General features: G+C 39.6%; 1 protein-coding gene across 23 annotated transcripts in view; it reads left to right on the top strand.

Moving 5' to 3' along the window:
* The window catches only part of DTNB (dystrobrevin beta), a 339,638-nt gene extending 319,667 nt beyond the window's left edge, over positions 1 to 19,971 (top strand). For 6 of the 23 annotated variants that reach the window (XM_072633915.1, XM_072633913.1, XM_072633906.1 and 3 more), the window contains 2 exons: positions 17,321 to 17,356; positions 19,637 to 19,971. In XM_072633915.1, coding sequence (XP_072490016.1) covers positions 17,321 to 17,325 — 5 coding nt within the window. In that variant the 3' untranslated portion in view covers positions 17,326 to 17,356; positions 19,637 to 19,971. Of the gene's footprint in view, positions 1 to 6,100; positions 6,155 to 17,320; positions 17,357 to 18,311; positions 18,363 to 19,620 lie in introns of those variants that run through there. The other 17 variants (XM_072633914.1, XM_072633907.1, XM_072633911.1 and 14 more) reach the window with 9 other exon arrangements.
* The last annotated feature ends 354 nt before the right edge of the window (positions 19,972 to 20,325 follow it).

Below are 20,325 nucleotides of genomic sequence, written 5' to 3'. Positions count from 1 at the left end.
AATGCTTAGTTTCTTCTTTGGTTGTTTTCTCTTCTCTTAGCTCTTGAAGTAATCTATAAGAGATTTTTAACCCCTTTTTCTTTTCTTTTCCACTTGATTTGGTAGAAACCAAAAGAGGAAAAATGAGTTGACATTCAAAATTGTCCATCAAAAGCTGAATTTTTGTGATTGTCTTTTTCCACTGCCAATGAATAGATCAGTTATCTGAATGCTATGTGTTTACTAATTACTAAATAAAGTAGTTATCCCACTAACCTCTAACTCTTCTACGCTTTTTACAACCAAGCTGCCTTCTCTCATAGAATCACACAATTTCAGAGTCTAAAGGACCTCAGGTGCCATATAATCCCTGAACAAGAATCCCTACTACAAACATACTCGGCAAGTGTTCATCCAGCCTTCATCTGAATGCTTCCAATGAAGAAAACTCCTCTTCCTCGTTGGGCCCATTCTACTTCTTCTTTATTTTTTTTTTTGATTGCTCTAATTGAAACCAAATAGAACTAGTCTATTCCCTTTTCCATGTAACAGTCCTTCTCATACTTGAAGACAATTATCATATCCTCCTAACCCCTTGCAACTCTACTTTTTTCCATCTTTCTATCCTGATCTTTATATGGTATAATCTTGAGACCCTTTGTCATTTTATGCATCCATTCTCTCATTCCTTGATTTCTTTCAAGTGAATATGTCTAATTACCATACAATCCTACTCTACCTGTATTCTTACCTTTTTACCTGCTTATACCTTTTTGAACCAGATATAGCCTTCCAGAACCATATTCCTATCATGAGCTTCATCCCAACAAGTTTTAGTGTTTCTATAAGGTCAAAATGGCCTTTTTCTGGTAGGATCTCTAATTCATTTTGCTTATCTATACTTTGTGAATTCACATATAAATATCTTTTACTATATTCTCTATCTTGGATTTTGTTTCCGATGTATATTTGGACATCTCTGCTGTTGTTCTTCTCTCAAAGTGGGAACCTGAAAAAGCCTTAGCCTAAAAGGGCCAGGGTGTCTCCCATTGCATCCTGAGCCATCTCCAGTCATCCTGATGAATATCTGGCTAATGAACACAGATGACTCTGGAGAAGAAAGTGAGGCTGGTGACCTTGCACAGCCCTCCCTCACTCATGTCAAAGTCAACTGCAAGTCATGTCATCATCTTCCTGATGTCATGGTCCTCTTCGAAAACAAAGGACAAACACAACAACAACAATCCTTCATTGTAGTGACTCTGTGGTATCTAGCTTGGATATACCTAAGCAGTTTTTTTCCTTTTCACTTTGAAGTTTTGGTTTTATTTCTAAGACACCCAACAAATATGGTCTCACCAGCCCTTTGTTAGGTGAGTTCCATTTCTGTCCAATAATTCCTATATTTTAAGCCATAGTTCTTAAGCCCTCCCTTCTCAGATACCACTTTCTTAACTAGTTGTACAATACCCATCTTACCTTCTCCTCTGAAGCCTTTACCTTTCAATGGTAGACATCATGAGAATGCCCCTTGGATCCCCATATGCTTTGATTTCTTGCCAAAGACTTGCAGTCTGTAGCAATACTTCCTGTAGTCTTTCTGTCAGAATTTGAAATTGTAGATGATCCATAAATATTAGACCTTTAGATATTTTTCATATGAACTGACATTAATCTAGTTCTTCCCCATTCTGTATTTGCACAGTTGATTTTTAACATAGTAAAGAATTATTATTATCACTCATTTCATTGATAAATATTATTATCACTCATTTCATTGATAAATATTAATCATGAGCATATCTCACATTTAGGCATCACTTTATAGTTTACTAAGGTTACTTACTCAAAACAGCTCCATGAAATAGCTAGTATAATTCTTATATTCTCCATTTACACATGAGAAAAGAGACTTTGAAAGTTGGGACTTGTCCATAATATCTGACACTTATGTAACCCTTTGAGATTCAAGAAATGCCTTATATACACTGTCTAATTTAGTCAGTCAATCAGGAAGCATTTCTTAAGTACGTATTGTGTGTCATGCACTATACTAGGCTCTGGTTTAAATACAACAATTAATAAATCCCCATTCTTAAGAACTTACACTCTAAAGGAAGCTATATATACAAACATATACATAACTATAGAGTAAGTATGAAGAAATACAAAGTAATTCCATACAAGATAATTTGGGAGAGAAGGTACTAAGTAGTTGATAGATCAGTAAACATTTCATATAGAAAGTAGTACTTAAGCTGTATCTTGAAGAGAAGGAAATTCAGTGAGGTAGAGGGGAGTAGTATGTGTATTCCAAGCATATGGGATGAGCACTACAAGAGCACAGAAATGGAAAATAAAGTGTCTTATGTGAGAAACAAAGAGAAGTCTAGTTTGACTGGATTAATAGAGTACAGGACAAGAAGTTATGTTCATTGAGTCTGGAAAGATAGATTGAGGCCATGTTGTGAAGGACTTTACCATCTAACAAAGGAGGTAATTTCAGAACAACCTAGGAAGAATTATATGAACTGATACAAAGTGAAGTAAGCAGAACCAGGAGAACAGTTTACACAATTACAGCAATATTGTAAAGATAATCAATTTTTAAAGACTTAGTAACTCTGATCAACACTGACCAACCACAATTCCAACGGACTCATAATGAAACATGTTGTCCACCAGTTAGAGAGCTGATGAATTCAGAGTACAAATTGAAGTATGTTTTCTTCTCTTCCTTTCTTTGTGGGGAGTAGGGGACATAGCTAATGCAGGAATTTGTTTTGCATGATTATGCATATTTGTAATAGATTTTGTTTTCTTGCTTTCTCATTAAGTGGGGGAGGGAAAACAATACAAGATTGAAAATCAAAATGAACTTAGAATGTTTTTCACCAAAAGCTAAGAGAAGAGTTTCTATTTTATTCCATAGCCAAGAGGGAGCTACTGGAATTTATGGAGTAGAGGAGTAACATGATCAGATCTGCATTTAAGGAAAAGCACTTTGGCAGGAGTTTGTAGGATGGACTAGAATTGTGAGAAACTCGAGGCAGGGAGACCAATCAGGAAGCTATTTCAGTAATCTAGAGAGATAAGAGGTGATAAGAGTCTGAACTAAGGGGGTAGCTAAGTGCATAGAGAGAAGGGTTTAGATTCAAGAGATGTTATAGATGTAGAAATGGCAATATTTGGCAGTTGACTGGATATGTAGGATGAAGAAGAGTGAGAAGTTGCAGATAAAACAGAATTATAAACTGGAAGAGGTGGAAGGATAATAATGATGCCTTCAACAGAAATAGGAAGTTTAGAAGAAGGTAGTGAATTCCGTTTTAGACATGTTGAATTTGAGAAGTCTCCAGATCATCCAACTTGAAATGTCCAATAAGCAACTGGGGATGAGAGACTGGGTCTAGATGTATAGATCTATGAGTAATCTACATAGAAATGAGAATTAAACCCATGCATGTTGAGGATATCAAGAGAGTGAGTATAAAAAAAAGAAGAGTAGGGTTCCTACAACAAAGTCTTGAGGAATGCCTCAAAATTAGGGAGCTTAATGTGGATGATAAGCCAGAAAAGGAGAAGGGGCAAAGAAACAAGTAGAAATGGTATCACAGAAATGACCCTGTCCTAGAAAAGAGAGAAGAGGTAAAGGGCTACCAATTACTGCCTCAGGTGACCTACCCTTATTTTTTTTTTTACCCTTTTTTACCTGTTAGGAATAGTTTAGGTTAAGTTATTGTTTGGAGTCTTACCTGGTAACATGAGCATGGGTTAGATGACCTTCCAAGTTTATTACCATCAAAAAAAATATTTATTAACTTCCCCTTTGTCCATGGCAGTGGAAAGGTTACTACTATGTTTTACCCCAGGATGAAAGGAAGAATGGAGCCTGAGGATGAATTAAAGATAAGAAGAACTTTTCCCCTTCTGCTTTAGATATTATGATCTTTTAAAAGGTCATAAAACAAAATTGAGGCAATCATTCCTTTTCTTTTCTTTTTAATTTTTCCTTTCCATTCAGCTAATTAAAAAGTAAAATGCAAAACACAGTGTTTCATCCTCACCCCCCCCAAAAAAAATCAAGTGAGTTTCGATTGAAGGAGCATTGGAGCTTTGTCCAAACCAACCATAATAACTAAGCAGAAAAGCTAGACCAAGAGCAGGAAGGGAATTTGTTTTAAAAATAACTGCTTTTGTGACACACACAAAAAAATATAGATTCTGACAAAAAGTCTTGGGTAAGCAATGTCTGCCACTGTAACTACTACTATCTAATGTTCTTATTCTAACTCCCTAATGTCCTTAGCACTGACTGGAGGTATCATTGTGAGAATTCACAGAGAGGGAAGGCAGAGGCCATGTTTGCATTGTTGGAGGGAATTATTTCAGAGTGGCCCCACTGAAGCAGGGGCAGCTTGAAATGAGAATGGTTTGAATAGAATCACAGCATGATAAATATCCCTTATAACTACCCCTTAACCCAGCACAAGCAAACCAAAGCATGACCTGAGGCCTTTGTTTTCTTCAAAAATATGTTTACAAATTTGCCTTCATCTTTGAGGAAAGTTCTAGATCTTTTTGTTAATTGGTGTGACAGAGTCCTCTTCTTTATACTTCCCAAAGAGCGACTCTGAAGCCTTAGCACCAGTAGAGAAGGAAAATACCTTTAGCTTTTGTTGGTACGTAGGGAGCCACTTAGTATAACCAGTGGCTTAGTTGACTGCCCCACCCCCCAGGTACTGGTAAAGGCAAAGATATGAAAAAAGTAAACAGAAGGCAACATCTTGGCTACAGGACCTCCCTCCTTGGGCCCTGCAGCCTAAATGAGTCTGTTTGGGAGCATATGACTCTTATGGAAAAGTCTGTCTGATTTCTGGAATGGTTCATTTGTTGTAAAGACAGTTTGAGTACCTTCAGCATATGGCTATCAGCAAGGGAGATAAGCAATCCTCCAAAATGTACCCAGGCTCTTAATGTCTCATCAGAGCTTCTAACACAAGGGGTATTATACTTGTTTACTTCAGAATTTTGTCTCAGGTCATGCCTGCACATCTTTCCCTTCTCTCCATTTCTTCTTTCACTATTTTCATCTCCTGAGTTACTGCAATAACCTTATAGATGTGTTTCTCCTTCTAACCTACCTCACATATTACTATAATTCTGTGTGTTACTATGTAGTTTTGGGCATTTCACTTCTTTGTGATACAGTGTCTTCTTTTGTAAAATGAAATGATCTTTCTAAAGTCCTTTCCTATTCTGAAATACTTTAATCTGCCTCCAACATCTCTTTCATCATGTCATTCCCCTACTAAAGAATCTACAATGACTCCCTATTTCCTACTATGGTATCTTAACATCTGTTGTCTGGATTTCAAGGCCTTCATAAGCTGATGCCACATTGGAGGATACAGTTTGGTACAATGGTTAAAGCCTTGGATTTGAAGTTAGAAAACCTTCATTCTGATTCTGGGTTTTTGTTTTTCATTTATTATCTCTAGAGCATTGAACAAGTTATTTGATGCTTCTGGGCCTCAGTTTCCTCCTCTATAAAATGAGAACTTGATGACCTGTGGAGACCTTTCCTAACTCTAAATCTATGAGCCTATAAACATTATTTAGCTTTGCTGTCAATTTTTCATCAGGATAAATGAAGATGATTCAGTTTATTTTTTTTACTCAGTGCATTCTTACAAATCTTAGTAAGTCTTAGTAAGTAGTCTTAGTAAGCTGCAGGCTTCATTCCAATGTCCTGCTCCAAGAGAAGAGGATAGAATATTCCTTTTAGGAGAACAAAGATCCTCAAGGTGAGCCAGTAGCAGAGCAGCACTAAAGTTCTGTATATCATAGTCAAGATGATTTCTATTCATTTTTGATGAAAAAACTTGATGGTATTCATACCAACACTACACCCACATGCATGCATGCATGCATGCACACACACACACACACACACACACACACACGCACCATGCTCATACACATCCACCAAACAAGCCTTACAGCCTCCAGCGCAGACACTTACATAGGGCTCATCAACCCAACGTGTCACTCCCTGCTCCTCCTGTGCTGCTCACTGTGCTGAAGGGTCATTGGCCTCCTTGGACTTCTATTTTTTCAGCAGAGGAAGTTGGAGAGGAAGAGGAGGAGAAGACACAGAATAAGAAAGACAGAGGTAAAGGCAGCAGAGGTCCCCTGGCCTAGAAGAAAGTCAAAACCATACATCCCATGAAACATTTCTCTCCCTTCTTCTCCTCTGTGCTTCTCTCCCTAATGCCACTTTCCCAAGTCCATGAAAGTAGCACATCCACAAGCATTTAGATGCTGAGCCTTCTATATGACCATCAGCGTGCTAGATATTATTGGGGTATGGGAGAACCAGAGGAAAGACAAGATTATCAAAGAAATATCCAACATGGCCTCTTCCTTCAATCACTTTATAATCTATTCAGAAACAGTACCAGATTACACACATGGAACAATTATGGAACAGTTTGATTTGGGTTATAAGTGCAAACAGAAGTCCATGTCAGTCATCAAAAGCTTCATAGAGGAGCTGGGAATTGAACTAGATTTTGAGGGACAGATATAATTTAGATGAGTGGAGATGAGGAAGGAAAGAAATCCACATGGAAACTCAGAGGACATTTTAGTAGTAAATGAGCATAATTGGTAGAGAGGAGCCAGATTGTGGAAGACCTTGAAAGTCTGGCAGAAAAGTCTGGACTTCAGGCAGAAAACAATAAACTGCTATAGTAGAAAAATAACAGTGAAACTAAGTGCCATTGTGTCTGTGTGCTCCACTGTACCTTCTGTCTGTAGATGTGTGCCCATCTGCCCATCTCTGCCTGTAGATGTATCATCAGTAGATTGTACCAATGTCAGTAATGGAGCTTCTTGGATCCTGGTTTTATAAAAAGTACCTTCCCCCAAATAGCTCAGCCTGACACAACCCTTGCACATATGCCTTAATTCCTTCACAAGCTTCCTAACTAGAAAAACCAGGAGTGGCACAATGAGGCACTGTTGACCTTTGTGAGGGCTTAAATTCCTAAATTTGTATGATCTGAATCATAGGTACCATAAAATTAGCCTGCTCTTCTTATCAAGGAACAAGTGGTCAGTTTGGATGTAGTCAGCTCTTGATTATCCACCAAAATCAGGAGGAGCTGTGTTTATAGGTAATCCAAAAGTAAGCTAGTTCTCCTTGGCTTTGGAATGTGTGTGTTTGATGCAGTTGAGATAATATTGAAAAAGAGGAGGTGACTCTTCAGTTAGGGATGATTTCAGGGTGTGGTTCTCAGTTTTTCATAGTTAGGAACTCTATTTTGTCAATTCCTCTACAGATGTTAATGCTCTAGGGGACTGATTCCCACCAACTCAACTGACTGATAAACCAGAAAGTCGGTGTATAAATTTATAATGGAAGTGGCCTTTTTCATTGTCCAGGATATCTGTGTCAGCCATCCAGTCTACTTCTTACTTGACGTGGAGGTACTTGGGAAAATGAAAGAATGATCCCAAATTTGTTGGTGAATATGGAAACCAACCACAGTTGGATGGTTTGGACTCTTTTAGATTCAGAAAATCCGAGTTCAAATTACAGCACTACTTATAATCTTGGGCAAGTCACTTGGCTTCTCAGGGTTTCACTTTCCTCATTTATAAAATGAGGTGGTACCTCCAATTCTAAGTCTTGTGATTCTGTTATTGATCAGATTATATATCACTATAAGTGTTCAGAACATATACGTGAGTGTATACAGACTAGATTAAATTCATTATACAAAACACTTTCATAGTGACTAGCATACTTATGTCCACTAGACATGGATCATAAGATTATAGAATTAGAGCTGGAGAGGGGTTACTTTTTCCCTGAGATAATGTAGCTGGATAAAAAATTAAAAATTCTTACTTTTTGCCCTTTTTCCCTCTAGACCCCATGCAGATCACTATCCTTAGACATGCCACAATTAGATTACAGTTTTGCTTTCATTAATTACCTATTGATTTCCATGATAAAATATGGGAGATTAACCTATTCTTATCAGCAAATAAGACATTTATAAGCCATCTCCTAAATTGGGTTTCTTCTGTGGCTGACCAGTAGCCTATTATTTCTGTTGATTCTACCTTCTCTTTTAAGAAGTTATATTTTCTAACAAGGGCCCCAAACTCTGGGTGCAAATCAAATGTGGAGCTTGTGGTTCGTTTGTATTCACGAACTTAATATTTGAGTATAGTTATGCCTTTATTTTGGGGGAATAGAATTTTTAGAATAATAGAGTCACATGGTGATAATATGACTCAAGAAGGACTGGAAAGGGCTGGAAAGTTCTCCAGGTTCCCTATTTTGTTCAAAGCCTCTTGTTCAAAGCTTTTCTCACCTTCCTTCTGTGGGTTGTGCATATTCAGCCTTGACTGAGGCAAAGCAAAGAAGCCTAAGTGGATTTGTCTGCTCTCTTCTTTGCTTTTGTCCATCCATATCTTCCTCAGATCTAAAGAGGAAGGTTTGGGCTTTAAAGGACTTATGCTGTGCTATAGGCTGCTTGGGAGAGTAAAATTCAACCAGAATGTCAGCAAATGAACTAATCTTTTTTTTTTTTTTTTTTGGCTTTATCATGTCAGAACTTAAAAAGATTTCCCATGGATAATCTTCCCTTGGATAATTGAGAGTTGACTTATTTCTGACATATATTGATGTTTCCTGCAGTAACACACAGGATTCCTGTTGGTCTAGAAACAGTCTCTGGGCAGACTTTTCATTGCTTCTTAATTTAATTCAGATGAATGATTGTTGCCTTCCACTCCCAAACCACACCCGCACTCCTCAGATACTGCTAGAAAAAAGTCATCAAGGTCTAGGAGAGAGGAAGGAAGGAAGCCAGAAAGAAGAAAGAAGAGCTGTTGTATTCAGATGAGAAAGAAAAAGGAAGAAAAACCTATAAGCCCTCTTGCAGAGGGTCAGATACAGAGAAATTAAGGCAGCTTTAGAAGAGAATGAAGAAGAAATTGAGGTAACCTTCCCTAACCGGTATGAGAACCTCTCAGTTCATAAGCTACATCTCTATTCCAGGCACACTTCCCCGCCGTGCACAGAAATATAGATTGTCATACCCACATCCTACATAGACATGTTACTGTAAAAGCACTCAAGAATATACATAGATAATAGTCAAATGTGTACAAACAGTACTCTAAATTGATATGCTGGTACATGCACATACCTAGATATAGTGTGTGTGTATAGAAGTAGATCATTAACATTTTTAAGTCACAGTTATGGATTCATTGGTATAGGGAACTCTCAGTGGAAAAAATACCTCTGCCAATGCATATGGGCACCTGTTCTGCAATGTATACACCTAAAAATCCACCAAAACAGGCAATATGGTAGTGTGGGTTGAGTGCTGGACTTGGAATCGAGGAGACTGGGTTCAATTCCTTCTGACACTCATTCTTTGAGGATTTTGTTGGTTATTTTTTTTTTGTTGTTTTATAGACTCATCACTTAGCATCCCTAGTTTTCTTATCTGTAAAATGGGCATATTAATATCTGTGGTATTTACAGAGTTATTGTGAGGTTCAAATGAGAAATACATAAAGCATTTTGTAAAACCTTAAAGTACTATACATATTGACTATTATTTTCCATAATTATTCTCAAAAGACACATGCTACCATAGAAATAAAGACCTGAGACATCACTCTACCCCATACACAAATAATAATCATTTACATTTATACAGCACTTCAAGTTACAAAGCAGTTCCCTCACAACAACCCTGTGAGGCAGATAATGCAAGTGTAGCAAATGCTTTGGAGTTACTGTTCTAAGTCTGACTCACAAACTTTGTCCCAAAGACGGTTTCTCCTCTCCCCAGTGGTCTAGGAGTAACCCTTGAGGGGTTAGGGGTGGGGTTTTTTATAGTACAGTAGCTCACAATCTATGCACCAGTGTACTCAGTCAGCCAGACAATTAGCTATTTCAAACTAGATTTGCTAAGGTGGTACAGTAAGAAAATTTGGTGCAAACATTTCTACTAACATGGTGCTTACTCACCCATAAGTACATGCAGAAAGAATCCAAGGGGAAGTGGTCTCAAGCTTAAAGCAGGTGTTGTAGCACTTATAGTTCCTAGAAGTTCAGTTCTTCTCTTCCTGGGGCCCTCGTGACATTTTCCTTAGCTATCTGTGCTCCTGGTAGAATCTGAAATCTTCCTTCCGTTAGATGATCCAGTACATATTCAGCCCCTGATACAGTAACTGCAGTCAGTCATTGTTATTCTGGGAACACTGCTAAAAAGCCAGGGAGAAGTCCAGATCTTTCACCTCTCCAAAGCTTACAGATTCCTCCTCTGGTTAAGGGGGTTGGAGGTAGGTAGATTAAAGCTCTTCTCCTCTCCCCTCAACTCCTAAAGTGATTCTGTCTCAGATGCTTGGCTAGAACTATTCTTTGCTCTAAACTGCCAGACACCAGAATAGTGGGTTTTGAACTGGCTTGCTGTTTTATAGAAAATGAGGTATGAATGGACATACATTAGTTTAATGTCATTGATTGGTTCATTCATTCATTAGAGGTGTTCTCACCTGATACAAGATTCTCACCTGATATAAGGGCTAAAGGATCTTGTTAGTTAATTTAAGTGTGTTTGTGTGATTAATTGACTTAATTGATTACCACCTTAATACAGATATGTATATATATATGCATATATATATATATAACATACAAATACACAAATATGATTATCTCCATTTTACTTATGAGAAAGCCAGGAGTTTGATAGATTAAGTGACTCACCTATGCTCACACAGCTAATAAGCATTTGAGACAGAATTCAAATCTAAATCTCCTAACTATAGGCCTAGCACTTTATTCACTCTGTCATAGAGCAGACTAACCACTGTATAAAATTCTCTAGAGACTACCTAGCATTCATCAAGAAATTACTCCAGGCAAGAAACAGTACTTGAAGGAACAACTCTACCTAAAATTTTCTTTTCTTTCTACATAAAACCATAACTACTGGAACTGGCAGCCCCTATTTCTCTAGCATTTCCAGTCCTTGCCTAGCCTGCTGCTTGCCCAAGGTTGTTTATTTAAAGGGCCTGCCACAGTTTTTCATAGTGCATAATCCAGGCATGCAGTGGTAGGATGTCAGAGCACCCTTTGCATATGGTACATGACATTTTGTGGTCCTCCTAGGATTATTTTGGAACATGATAAGGTTGTAAATTTAGAGATCCACAGCTCTTCTTTAGGTTTGTTTCTTGGGCACTTTGGGGTTGACTTATTGTCCATTGATGAGAGAGACAGAGAGGGAGAGGAAGAGGGAGGGAGAGAGGGAGAGAGGGAGAGAGAGAGAGAGAGAGAGCACACAAATTAGGAAAGGTGAGAGTTAAGACATAGGAAGAATGGGTGTTAGAGAAAGTCAGTAAAATAACAAGATGCTTATGTAATTTAGTTGAATGCAGTGTTTCTTTCCATGTACCAGAATTTATATAGACAAATAGCAATTAGGAAATGACAAGACCTGAGTCTAGCCAATCCCAGTGAAGAATCATCCCTATAATATCCTCAACAAACAGCCTTCACTTGAAAATCTCAGGGGAAGAAGCACCCACTATATCCTGGGTCAGACTGCTCCACTTCGGGATAACTTAATTATTAGGAAATTTTTCCTCACATGAAGCCAAAGTCTATCTCTACGCAATCTCCACCCAGTGGTCCTAGTTCTGAACTACAGAGCCAAGCAAAACAAGCCTAATCCCTCTTCCTTATGTATATTGTTGTTCAACCATTTCAGTCATGTCTGACTCTTCATGACCCTATTTGGAATCTTCTTGGCAGAGACAGTGAAGTAGTTTGCCATTTCCCTTTCCAGCTTATTTTACAGATGAGGAAACTGAGGCAAACAGGGTTAAGTGCTCAGGATCACACAGCTAGAAAACGTCTGAGATTTGAAATCAAGAAGATGAGTCTTCCTGACTGAAGGCCTAGAATTCTATCTACTATGTCACCTAGCTGCCCCTTCTTTACACGTGAGCCCTTCAGTTAAAGTATTTGAAGACATGTGTGATATCCCCCCAAGCCTCTTTTTTCAGGTTAAAAACATGCCTTATTGTTTCAGCCTCTCCTTGTATGGCATGATCTCCAGGTCATTCACTAAACTGGTTACCTGTCTCTGGATACACTCAAGTTTAGCACAGTCTTTCCTATAACGTGATATCCTAAGGCAAACATAATACTCCAAATTTGCTCTGATCAAGTGAGAGCACAGTAGAACTATCAATTTCTTTATTCTGAATACTAGTCATCTCTTATTGTGGGTTACAAGCACATTTTTGGCTATCATATCCAACTACTGACTTATTGAACACTAGTGTTCAACTGTCATTCATACCCACTTCAGCCACATTAATCATAATTCTTCTGACATAGGACTCATAAAGGGTGATCATATCACCTTCTCCTGACCTTGATTTTATTCCTGCTTCGTAAACCATATAACACATTGCTTGTTCAGAGTCTAATTTATTTCTCTCCAGGCTAACCAGAAAACAAAAAATAAGAATATCATCCTTCTTTCTCCTTCAATAAGATCTGGTGTAGGAGCCTTCAGCTTCAGGGCAAAGATCTCAAATAGTCATGACAGTGCCAATTCATTTTCATCCCTGCTCCTTCTATGAAGAGCCACTCCAGCAGGAGGGGGAACAAAATATTACCCCCATCTTTGCCAAACTAGAGAAGTCAGAGGCTGCCCCCTCTTGGGGCTAACACAAACATATCCACACATATGGCTGCGTATGTCAAAGAGAAAATGAAAAATGAGGGCATCCTCCTAAAAAAGCTAGTGGTAGTATATAATGCAGCAAGAAAACAGTGGTGTGCTGCCCCCAAAGGAAATAACTATGGGATTCACTTTTAAAAGTAAGTATGTAAGACAAAGATAAAATGGTAAGGAGGGAAGGAGGAGAAATAAGCCAGAAAATAAAGATAGTGGAAGGATGGTAACATGATTTAAGAGTTCTTTGATTTTCTTAGTTCCACTGACTTTCATCTCCATTCCAGATCAGCCATATTGGGAACCTCATTATCATGGGAGGAGGGAAGATCATTTGCTAAAATGGAGATGGTGAAGGGAAAATTCGAGATCTGAGAATAGGCCTGGAATAGCCATAATAGAGAATATTAGAGTTACGATGAGAAATTAACTTTAAAGTTGACAAGTAGCACAGAAAGCCAATTTGAAGTTGGACAACAGTGATTTTTAATAGATCAAGACTGAGTAATTTTGTGTCTTCATTAGTAGCACTTGGAAATCTTGAAAGAAAAAAAGAAAAAGTGGACTGCAGAGGGGGTGGTAATAATTTGAGGGTTCATGTGATGAGGACAGTATTGAAGTAGTCCATCATGGGATCTAGAGTGAGAAAATAGTCTTGTAACTAGTAGCTAGCTAACGTACCAGGCAAAATTACTTTTAAGTAATAAAAAGACTTGAGATGAGCAGTTTAGAATAGTGAGATTGATGACAGGTAAAGACACTGTGTTTAGAAGGAGAACACAGCCTTGTGATACTGAATTCCAGGTTTGGAGTGACCAGTGTAGAGTGGAGATTAGAGTCTGGGGAGTCAAGGAGAAAAAGGAACTTTGAAATCAAAGAGGCTGAAGGTTGTCAATATGAACTTTGAAAATGGGCTAGGTTCTGAAGCTTCTGCCTGGGAGGAAATGGATCACAGGGGACAATAGACCACAGTTAGGATGGTGACAAGTGACAAGTGGAGAATGGCATATTGATTCAATAGTCCAGAAAAGATAGCAGGTACTTACCTCTACCTTGGTCATAAATCAGGAACATGAGAGAAAGTGAGGACTCAATAGGAGAGGGTAGTCCTCAAGGGAGGAGCTAAGTTTCTGTTAGGGTAAAGCAAAGAGCTGAAGGGCAAACATACAGACACTGAGATACACCAATATGTAAATACAACAGTAGTGTGACCTGACCCCATCATTGTAAATGTACCGTTCCTGTCTGTTAAGCTGTGGTCTTCCTCTTCTTTCTCCATTTATCTCCCTTCCCACGCAACAGTACCCCATAGACTTTCTTCATATTTCACTATTCATCCTTTTTCCACTTTTTTGCAAAATCATGACATTCTATATGTCAAATAAGTGAACCTTGACTCCAGGTCCTGACACAAATGGGACAGCTAGGTGAGTGACACAGTGAATAGACTGAGAGACCTAGAGTAAGGAAGACTGAGTTCCTGAGTTCAAATCTGGCCTCAGACACTTTTTAGCTGTGTGACCCTGGGCAAGTCATATAACCCTGTTTGTCTCAGTTTCCTCTTCTGTAAAATGAGCTGGAGAAGGAAACAACAACAAATGGTGATTATTCTGTTCCCCGTATCCCAATTTCTCTCTTAACATGCCCTTTGTTGTTATTCAGTCGTTTCGGTCACATCCAACTCTTCGAAACCCCATGTGGAGTTTTCTTGGCAAAGATACTGTAGTGGTTTGCCATTTCCTTCTGCAGTTCATATTACAGATGAGGAAACTGAGGCAAACAGGGTTAAGTGACTTGCTCAGGGTCACACAGCTAGTAAGTATCTGAGGCCATATTTGAACAGAGAAAGAGGAGTCTTCCTGACCCCAGGCTTGGTACTCTATCCAGTGGGCCACTTAGCTGTCCCTAACATGCCCCACGGTAGGGATTTTTCCAAGGAAGCCTACCAATTTATCCAGCTCCTTCCATCTGTAGCATTTAAACAGCCTGGAGACAGAGGCTTTGAAATGCAATGTAATCACCCCAGCTTCTTATATGCACTCATGACTGGAGCCACTAGGGAAGACTACCCTGGTGGCTTAGCATTCTGTGGCAATTGTCATCCTACAGGAGTAGGCCTGGCTGTAATTCCCCTTGGGGTCTGAGCTTCATCCTAAGCTTCTCTTAGAATGTGTAAGTTACAGCAGTATTGAGAAAAATGGCAGTCCTGGCCCACTAAACTACTTTCTCTAAGCCAAACTACTTTCTCTAAGCCAACCATTATGGTTGATGAGTATCATGATAGAGGACTAGGGATTGATGAGCCTGTTTTATCCAGTGTGTAGCCCCATTACCATTTTAGGGGAAGGCGGGGAGAGATGGGTGCAATTAGCAGTGATTTTATGCCCTCCTTAGCAAACCATAACTTGTTAAAATCATGGCATTGGGTAGATGGGCTACAGAGAAAGCAGTGGCTACTCAGTGAAGGGTCCCAGCCCTCTACAAAACAGCTAAAACCAGTGCCGCACCATGGGGACAGCAGCAGCAACAGGTATGGTTGCACCTGATCTTGTCTCCTGGACTCAGGCCTTTCTTGATCTTTATATACTCTGTTTTTCACCACTTGCTTTTCCATGTGTACAGGGTTTCTATCTTTAGATGCCTGAGTCTACTTCCTCCTGGAGAAGGTTGGAAAAATGTCTCCCCATGGACAGGACTTTAGATGAGGTTGAGGTATCAGGAGATTGAGGTGGGCCATAAGTTTGTGACCTACAAAATTTAATAGAATTTGAGATATGGCCCTGAAACCATATGCATGGTTCTTCTTGTGGTTAAAAACTCACTAGATTTGGATATGGTGTTGAGATCAGTCCTTTTTATATATGAAGCTTTTAGAGCTAATAATATATGAAATACTCATCTCTAGTTTGAGATACTGAGATCAATAATACTGAACAAAAATGAATGAAATGAAAATGGTCTCAGCTCTTTCAGATAAAATCGCATACAACTTGTCTCAGTGAGGCAGTTTTGGTGTACTCAACACAAAAATGAGACCAAAAAGAACTACATGCAAAACATTCAGTGATTCTCTCAAACCTCCCCACTCTATTCTTGCCCATGCTAGACCCTTTCCAACTCTGCCCAGTAATCCTCCATCCTTCAAGGTGTTGCTGCTTCATTAGAGCCTCTTCTTACACTGCATCGACTAACCTAATCCCAGAATAACTTTAGGGGTGACAAATAGTATTCCCATATCACTCGGTTAAAAACTGGTTATCCCAAGTCTCACCCAGATTACCCTGGAATCCCCATTTCATCTCAGCTCCTCCAGTTCATCACAGTCCATTCCTATCCCTGCCTAGAATCTTTTCCTTGATTAGCTTGTAAAGGATCCGTGTTGTAGTAGAAGGGACAGTCGACTTGGAGTCAAAAGACCCCAAATGAAATGGACGCTACAATCCTGCCTCTGCTCTTTACCAGCCTGTGGGACCCTGACTAGTCTGAGCCTTCATTTTCTTATCTGTAAAATGGTGAGGATTAAATAACCTCATCCATATTATGTGTTATGTAAGGATAAAGCCCTATGTAAGTGTCAGTGCTTGACTTTGTTTGTTTTATTGATGCCTTTTGGTTTTTTGTACCATCATTTACACCATTTCCTGATAACGACTCCACACCCCCTCTCTGACCTCCCTCACGCTGAACCCTCTTTGTAACAAAGATATTGGTATTGCTTTCATCTGCTGTCCAAGCAGCTGGAGGCCAGAAATTCCATTTGCTAGTTAAAAGACACTCTGAGTACTTACTAATGATAACTGACATCTATACTGTATAACACTTTAGATATTTATTGGCAAAGCATTTTATATGTATTATCTCGTTTTAGCCTCACAACCCTGGAAGATAAGTAGTAGGATCATTTTATCCCCATTTCACAGATGAGGAAACTAAGGGTTAGAAAAAGCAACTTGCCCACCATCATAGAACTGGTAAATGTCAGAGATGGGGCTGAAATCCTGGTCTCACCTGGCACCAAGTCCAGCATTCTTTCTCTGCCTCTTATGGCAGGTAGGCAGAGGTAATTGGAATAGGCTGGAAACTGGATTTGAATGTCTTGGGTTCCAAGGCAATATTAGAGGCTTCTAAGGGAGAGTACAGTTAGTTTTACATTTTGAGCAAAGCACAAAAGCAGGAAAAAATACAGCACCGTTCAGGTCATTTTCATCTTGTCCATTTTTAGGGGCAGATTATTAGTTCCTCGTTGGCATTCACTAAATTATATTCATCTCTCTGTCAGAGATTTATTTCCTGATAATTTTTGCTCCTCTGCCAAGCATTTCTCCATGTGGTCATTTTGTTTACTGCCCATTGCAGTTACAGTTAAGGACTGCATGGCCTTACCAGTCCCTGCCCTGTAGTAAGAGTTAAAGGGGCCCAAAATCAATTTACAAAGGGGGAAAGAAAAAACAAAGAACTCATGGGGATAGGGCAAATAGCCTATTAAAAGCTGGCTTAGGTAGGAAACCTAAGAGTGACCTAAATATATTGTTTCTGTCTCTGCTGCACAGGTTAGCCAGGAGAGCCTGGACCAAGAGGTAGCACAAGTGAGTACGGGCTAGCCTTGCTCTCCCTGTCCTTTCCCATCCCCCCCTCTTTCTTCATCTTTCTCCTATTGCTCCATTTCTTAAATGAGGTTTAGTTTCCCTCCTTTCCTGCTTACAAAATATACTGCACAGTCCAGGTCCATACTAAATGAAAAAAAGCCTCACTTCAACCTGTCAACCTAATCCCATTACTTCTTTTCCAAAACTAGTACATTTCAGGAACTATACTCTAAATGTGCCTAATCCTCTGTGAGAAGCTGTTATTTTGGAGAATTGAGTTGGGAAGTGGATAGCAAATCAGAGAAATCACTAACTTAAAAGCAGCTGTCAATTTCTGTACCCAGTGGTAGAGTATAAAAGGATGGAGCTGTACATCTTCCCGTTCTCCCCAAGCCACTTAAACAGCAGCACCTTTTCCCTCTACAATTTCTCCTCCCCACCCCAACAAAAAAAAAGTAATATAGACCATTTCTCCCGTTCTCTCCTTAGGATATAGTCTTGGAGCATTAACTTGGCCACAAATCCTTATACCACAGGCTGACCTTAAGCTGTTCAGGGTCAAACTGTGTCTGCAAAGCAAGTGGTACAAATCTCTATGGTGTCAGTCCACTTGCTGGTGTCCAGAAATGTCAGGCCATTCTTATACCTTCCTACCTCCTAGAAAAATATGAAACTACAGATTCCTACATAGGTTTCAAGAAAAATGCTTGACTGTCCCCTGAGATAGTCTCAGTCTTCCCCAGTCTCATCCCCCTTCATTTTAAACTAAAGACCTCAACTCTAGTTCCTTCTCCCAAATGATACAACTTATGGTTACTTAGATAATGCAAAAGAAAGGTGGAATCAGATTACACTTTCAGGGAAGAGTAAGCAGAGGCATAATTTTTAAGGCACAAGTTCTTCAGGGGTATATAATATCTTCTCCTTGTTTACTCCCCCATAATCTTCTTTGTAGATTACAGATTTTCAAGGCTAATTGCTCAAGTCTTCCAGTCCAGTCCTCAGAGACACCACAACAGGATAAGGAAAGAATTGCTCAGCCTCCATAATTATAACTAATGAACACCTTGGGAGAGGATGGGGGTGAGGGACTCTCTATTAACTTTTTTTTCCTGTTGTGAGTCAAACACTTTATTCTACTTCTGACCCTCTCCCCTATTACTTTCTCCTCTACCCTAATTCTTACTTAGTTTACTTTACTGATGGGACATCTCACAAAGCCTAGCTCTGCATCAAAGACAGAAAAGAATCAGTTTAGTATCCAAAGGAAAAACATTTCTTTCTTCTGCTGAGCTAATGAACTTTGAGTAGTTCCTCCATACATTCACTCTCTTTGACCAAATCCTCCCTTGCTTTTTCCTACTGGTAATTTGGGAATAACAGTTGTGACTTTCCTAAAGAACAGAGGAGAATACATAGATTCCTAGAGAGGAGAAAGACCTCAGAAACCATCTAGTCTAACTCATTTATTTTACAAAGGAGCAGACAGAGACCCTAGAAATGAAGTGACTCATCCCTGGTCACACAACTAGCCAGTGGCAGAGCAGACATTAGAGTCTAAGTCCCTTGATCCCCAGGGGAGGGGGATTTCATATAGAATCCCAGCCAAGAGGAACTGCTCCTCATCTATCTCTCTATCTAGTATGATTTGGAAGAGAATCCTGTATTCCATAGTTTGTTCTTTTGAAACACAGACTCTAGTAAACTGACTTATTGATACTTTGTATCACATAAAATATCCTTCAGTTTCTGTTCTTTTCCTAATTCATGGTCAATGCTTCTTTCCCTTCCTAATATTTCCAGATGCTATTTCCTCCTCTCCTACCCCCACTTCTAGACCCCTTTGTCTTAAGTATTTTTAGTAGACTCCATTTGATACCTTTTATCTCATAGACTCAGAGCTGGAAGGCAAATTAGCTGACCAATATTGTACAGATAAAGAGACATCACAACCCTGACCTTATCCCTTCCTTGGAAATATGCCCTATACCTGAAGCCTGAACATGATCTTAAAAGGTGTCCCAAAAGGCACTCCTTCCCTGTCCCCACCTCTCTGCATACACACCAAGGAAACAGTGTTCCCCTGCCTTAGAAGAGAGCCAAAAATAATTCTGCCCAACCCTTCTCAAGACACACTATACTTTTAAGATAAGGATCTCAGCAACCTGGGACCTACATAGATTACTCTCTTGATACCAAACCCTAAAGACATTTGCCCAGATACCATTGCAAGAAAGAATGTATATCTCTCTTTTTACTAACAGTGACTCTGTCCTGCAGAGACTCAGAGGACAACGGAGCAAGCTGGCATTGACATGATGAAGGCAGAGCCTTCCCCCAGAGGCACCTTCCCATCCATCATCTTTCCAGTGCACACCTGGACCAAGCCTGCAGTTTGCCTGTCACCACAGCACTAGGACAAGGAGAACCAATGATGATGGGAGGAGGGAGGGGCTGCCAGAGGGTCCTCCTGCTGGGCCCTTCCCTCTCAGATTCCTGCATGTACTAGCACCATTACCACTCCCCTCAGGGCATGGGCTCATCTCTGCATCAAGGAATTTCCCAGGAGGTTTAAAAAAAGAAAAGAAAAGAAAGCACTTATCCTGTGTCACTGACCTGGGTTTCTTTCTGACTTGCTGCTAAAATGTGGGTGATTTCCCAGGGTGGGGGACACTGTTTTCCCACATGACCTTTGACCTTAAAAAAAAAAACACCAGCAGGTTTTCTTCTGTTACACAGAGGAAGCTTCAGGCCCATACACAGCTTTATAGACACCCAGGCCACATGCTAAAAATAGACTCTTGCCTCTCACTATTGGGTTTCCGCTACATTTGACATTGCATGCTCTGTAACCTGGGGAAAGAAAGAGCTCACTGCTGTAACACCCATAGGGTCCAAACCATAAAGTGCTTTCCTATACCAGGAATACAAGCAAGTGTATTGTAGGCAAGGGAGGATTTGGAGGGCAG

Source organism: Notamacropus eugenii, chromosome 1, assembly GCF_028372415.1.
Source record: "Notamacropus eugenii isolate mMacEug1 chromosome 1, mMacEug1.pri_v2, whole genome shotgun sequence".
NCBI classification, from domain to species: domain Eukaryota; kingdom Metazoa; phylum Chordata; class Mammalia; order Diprotodontia; family Macropodidae; genus Notamacropus; species Notamacropus eugenii.
This window is presented reverse-complemented; position numbering and strand designations above follow the sequence as displayed.